Raw genomic sequence first — 5,425 nt, 5'->3', positions numbered from 1 at the left:
ACCAGCTCTGCCACCCATTCTAGGCTAAGCTCCTGAGGATCCCTCCTTCTGCACAGGATTCCTTTATGTTTATCCCACGCATGTTTGAATTCCGTTACCGTTTTCATCTCCACCACCTCCCGCGGGAGGGCATTCCAAGCATCCACTACTCTCTCCGTGAAAAAATACTTCCTGACATTCTTCTTGAGTCTGCCCCTTCGCAGAGCCATTGCTCGTCAGTGAAAAATGAACCATGAGAAATAGATCTACTTTTTGGGCTCTGACAGGCATTTGTGACCAGACTGGCCACCATTGGAGACAGGATCAAGACTCTGATGGCTGTTATATCGATGTGGGAAGACCAACAAGGAGCTTTTAAATATCAGCTTGAGTGACATCATCTGTTCTATCTGCATCTCTGGTAATCATCAGCATGGATATGTTGTATTTTCTGCTTCGAGGGAATGTAAAGGGGTCTGTGTATTACATTTGTACCCCGCGCTTTCCCACTCATGGCAGGCTCAATGCGGCTTCCATGGGGCAATGGAGGGTTAAGTGACTTGCCCAGAGTCACAAGGAGCTGCCTGTGCCGGGAATCGAATTCAGTTCCTCAGTTCCTCAGGACCAAAGTCCACCACCCTAACCACTAGGCCACTCCTCCGCACATGTAAGTGGCGCTTGGTAGTGTGGGCGTGTGGAATTGGCTTTGTTTTAAATGGAGGCCTAAATAGCCGTCTGCTAAAACAGAAATCTGCATGCAGCCATTTAATGAGTTCAAAACTGAAGCAAAAAATCAGCGTGATGCCTTCTTCCAAGGTGAACCCAATAAATGCACTCCGTGGACCTGCAGCATATACACGCGGTCCACGGAGTGAATTTCTTGGGTTCACCTTGGAAGAAGGCATCACACTGTTTTTTTTTGCTTCGGTTTGAAACTTGGTTTCAATTTAAAGCCCCTGACGCAGCCCTGGTGGGCGAAACACAGTCTGTGTTGGGCAATGACTCTAGAATAAAGTTTTGAACCATATCATTGACTGATCTGCTGTGCTTGTTTCCACGTTGGATTTTGTGGATCGGTTGCCTATCTGTTTTTTGCAGCCATTTAATGCCTGAGCAGGTTCACATTTTAACGCAGCGGTAATCGGACAGTGCGCAATTACCGCCAGACGCACCTACACCATGAACCCACGCTACAAAGTAGAAAAATGTTTTCTGACATGGAAAATGGCACACGGCAAACTTTGTGTATGCCGGACGGTAGTGCTGATTTCCACATGGCAACCCTATGACCCTTAAACTTGTTAAATTGTTCTTCTCTTACAATAACAAACCAGCAATGAGAAGCCGGTAATTATTTCTTAAAATCCTTTAAGGAATCAAAACAGCCTTATAAGTAGTGGAAAATCTAAGTCCAAAGTACTTTTTCTATTAGTTCGTCAGCCCAACATGTTTCGGCATTCAGGGGTAAAATTGTAAAATGGACAAACAAACCCCCTAAAGATAAACAGAAATAACTAAGAATAAAAAACACATAGCACCCCACAAACCCCTCCCTTAAAAATATATAAAAAAAAGTTTATCTAGGCGGCTTTAGGTGGATTGTTTGTCCATTTTACAATTTAATAATTACTGGCTCATCATTGCTGTTTTGTGCCTGTGATACGTTTGGATTGTAAGATTGTTTTTATGTCTTTTCCTACAATAATACACAATGCTCTTTTTTTTTACTTTTAAGAAAAAGAGGACCCTAAAAACAGTAATACAGAGACACATAACTGGAAGCTCAGTGAGAAGCCTGAAGGGGAAAAGATGTTATCAGAAAGAGACAAAGAGAAAACTTCTTCCAGTTCTGACTGGGGAGAAAAGGAAAAGAATCAAAATAAACAAAAACCTTCACCAGGAGGCTCAGCTCTGTGTGAAAACAGTATCAGTAATCTCAAACAGGCAGGGGAAGAGGAGAGAAACCAGATGAGAGATCAAAGCTGTTCCTGTGATATTTGTCAGATATTCCTCAGCAATTATTTTGTTCTAAAATCACTTCTTAGATCTGATACTGAAGAGAGACCATCTACATGTACGGACAATGGGGAAAATGTCAGTCTAAAGAGAGAACTAGAAGGACAACAGAAAACAGTCCTAAAAGAGAAACATTTTACAGGTTCTGAATGTGGGAAAGGTTTCAATAGGAAGAAAAAGCTAATGCAACACAAGAAAACTAATAAAGAAACTACAATGTGTACATTTACAGAATATGGGAAAAGCTTTACGAACAAAGCAGACATTATAAAATATAAGAAAAACATCACTGATGAGAGAATATCTTCATGTCCTGGATGTGAGAAAAGCTCCAACAAGGAAGAAAATTTCCACCAAGGACAGAGCTCAGTTTCAAGTGCTGAATGTCAGAAAAGCTTTAGTCAAGAGGAAGCAGTCATAGATCACCAAAAAGCTCAAACTGCTGGGGAACCGGACACTTCTACTAAATCTGAAAAAATATTTTGCAGGAAGGCAACACTCTCAAAATACCAGGAAATCAAGAAAAATGAGAGATTATATACTTGTGCTGACAGTGGTATAAGTGCTTGTTGGAAAGGAAACCTCACAATGCCCAAGAGGCTTAATTCAGTAGTGAAACCATTTACCTCTACCATGTGTGGTAAAAGCTTCACTACAGACAGTCTCCGAGACCACCCAAAAACTGACACTGGAATGAACCCATTTACTTGTACTGACTGTAATAAAAGCTTCAGTCAAAAAGAACACCTCACAACACACAAGAGAATCCACATCATTGAGCGATTTCCATGTAATGACTGTGGTAAAAGCTTTAATATAAAGGGAAAACTGATCAGACACCAGAAAATCCATACAGGAGAGAAGCCATTTACATGTACTGACTGTGGTAAAAGCTTTACTGAGAAGAAAACACTGACCATACATCAGAGAATCCACACAGGTGAGAAGCCGTTTACATGTACTGAGTGTTATAAAAGCTTTACTGAGAAGCAAAAACTGACCAAACACCAGAGAATCCACACAGGTGAGAAGCCGTTTACATGTACTGAGTGTGGTAAAAGCTTTACTGAGAAGAAAACACTGACCATACATCAGAGAATCCACACAGGAGAAAAGCCATTTACATGTACTGAGTGTGGAAAAAGATTTAGCGTAATGGGAAATCTGACTATACATCAGAAAATCCACACAGGAGAAAAGCCATTTACATGTAGTGAGTGTGGTAAAAGCTTTACTGAGAAGAAAAGACTGACCAGACACCAGAGAATTCACACAGGAGAGAAGCCGTTTACATGTACTGAGTGTTATAAAAGCTTTACTGAGACGAAAACACTGACCAAACACCAGAGAATCCACACAGGGGTGAATCTGTTTACATGTAGTGAGTGTGGTAAAAGCTTTACTGAGAAGAAAAGACTGACCAGACACCAGAGAATTCACACAGGTGAGAATCTGTTTACATGTAGTGAGTGTGGTAAAAGCTTTACTGAGAAGAAAACACTGACCAAACACCAGAGAAGACACACAGGAGAGAATCCATTTACATGTAGTGAGTGTGGTAAAAGCTTTACTGAGAAGAGTAAACTGACCATACACCAGAGAATCCACACAGGTGAGAATCTGTTTACATGTAGTGAGTGTGGTAAAAGCTTTACTGAGAAGAAAACACTGACCAAACACCAGAGAAGACACACAGGAGAGAATCCATTTACATGTAGTGAGTGTGGTAAAAGCTTTACTGAGAAGAAAACACTGACCAAACACCAGAGAAGACACACAGGAGAGAATCCATTTACATGTAGTGAGTGTGGTAAAAGCTTTACTGAGAAGAGTAAACTGACCAGACATCAGAGAAGACACACAGGAGAGAAGCCATTTACATGTAGTGAGTGTGGTAAAAGCTTTACTGAGAAGAATACACTGACCAGACACCAGAGAATCCACACAGGTGAGAAGCCGTTTACATGTACTGAGTGTGGTAAAAGCTTTATTGCGAAGGAAACACTGACCATACACCATAGAATCCACACAGGTGAGAAGCCGTTTACATGTACTGAGTGTGGTAAAAGCTTTACTGAGAAGAATACACTGACCAGACACCAGAGAATCCACACAGGTGAGAAGCCGTTTACATGTACTGAGTGTGGTAAAAGCTTTATTGCGAAGGAAACACTGACCAGACACCAGAGAATCCACACAGGTGAGAAGCTATTTCCATGTCCTAAGCCCATCTAAGCTCAATCACTCTCAGACAATGGACTAGCAGATGTCCAGGCAGGAAGTCTTGTGATGTCATTGAGAATGTGACCTGTTGCCATGCTCCATCTCAAAGCCAGATGCCCAGAATTCAGCTACCCAGGAGCTTTCTAATTGGACCAAGGGCAACCACCTGACGATAAATGCCCAGTTCAGACACTTTAAAAGCAGGGGCTCTTTCTTTAGAAGGAGAGTTCTTCCTGGCTGTTCCTGATGCTCCTGTCCTAGTCGCCGCTGCCCTGAAGTGATTAAATCTAAAAGCAAGCTAGAATCTCCTGGAATCCTGACTTCTCAAGCTGGACATCACATCCACCTGAAAGAAACGGCTTCAAGCTCCATCAGACAGCAAATCTACAAAGAAACTTCCTGTTCCAGCAAGGATCTCCTGCATCACTCTCCATAGCAGCCTCCATCAATGTGAGTTATCCAGCTTCATTTACAATCAAGTGCAATTTATTTAAACAATACAACAATATTTATATGAGTACAAACAGCCCGACACAGGCCGTGTTTCGCCCAACTGGGCTGCTTCAGGGGCTATAAAAGATATTAAAAAATTAATTAAAATTGGTGAGTAATCTGTTATTTTGTAGCATACTTCCATTGGTAAAAGATCCTCTCTAAAATTGCCTCTCTATTGTAAATTTTGTTATCTTGCCTGTATTAGAAATAAACATTTTCTTTTTAAAGTTAACTATCTGGCCTTTATATTGGTGAAAAGCACATGTCCTCACATGTGCAAGCTCCAAATGCTTTAAGCACATGTTCCTAAACGTACAATGCAGGTTAATGTAATTAATTCAAATTTAGTGTATTTACTTCCCCTCTAATCTTAAACATCATTTTGGAACTGTAACATTTCCAGTAACACCTCCAGCAAATGTTCTTTCTTAGGAAGAAGCTTAAGTAAATGGGTTACCTCCTTTGTATAGGTCTTGTGGTGCTCCACTGGGGCTAGTTTGCACAGGGCTTTTGCCATCTTAACCCGCTTCCCCAACTCCACCACCTCCTTTTCTGTACTTTTTATCTTCCTCACCCTTTTAATCAGGCCACTGGTCGGGTCCTCTGGATCCTGAAATAGTCCGTGAAAATCTTCCTCCTCTGAAGAGTCACTGTCCTCCTCCTCTGACACCAGATCTCCATTACCTCTTTTCTCTCCTCCCTCTCCTTCTCC

At 41.5% G+C, this 5,425-nt stretch overlaps 1 protein-coding gene across 1 annotated transcript; it reads left to right on the top strand.

Annotated features, from left to right (window-relative positions):
* Nucleotides 1-2,583: 2,583 nt before the first annotated feature.
* LOC115460716 (gastrula zinc finger protein XlCGF26.1-like) lies at nucleotides 2,584-4,206 on the top strand (the record flags this gene model as incomplete). Its single annotated transcript, XM_030190480.1, has 2 exons — nucleotides 2,584-3,439; nucleotides 3,524-4,206. Coding segments are annotated over exons 1-2 (1,539 nt in total), but the record flags the coding sequence as incomplete, so codon positions are not given.
* Nucleotides 4,207-5,425: the final 1,219 nt, after the last annotated feature.

This window comes from Microcaecilia unicolor, chromosome 1 (genome assembly GCF_901765095.1).
Source record: "Microcaecilia unicolor chromosome 1, aMicUni1.1, whole genome shotgun sequence".
Lineage (NCBI taxonomy): Eukaryota > Metazoa > Chordata > Amphibia > Gymnophiona > Siphonopidae > Microcaecilia > Microcaecilia unicolor.
The sequence above is the reverse complement of the archived record's forward strand: the minus strand, read 5'-3'. Positions and strand labels throughout refer to the sequence as shown.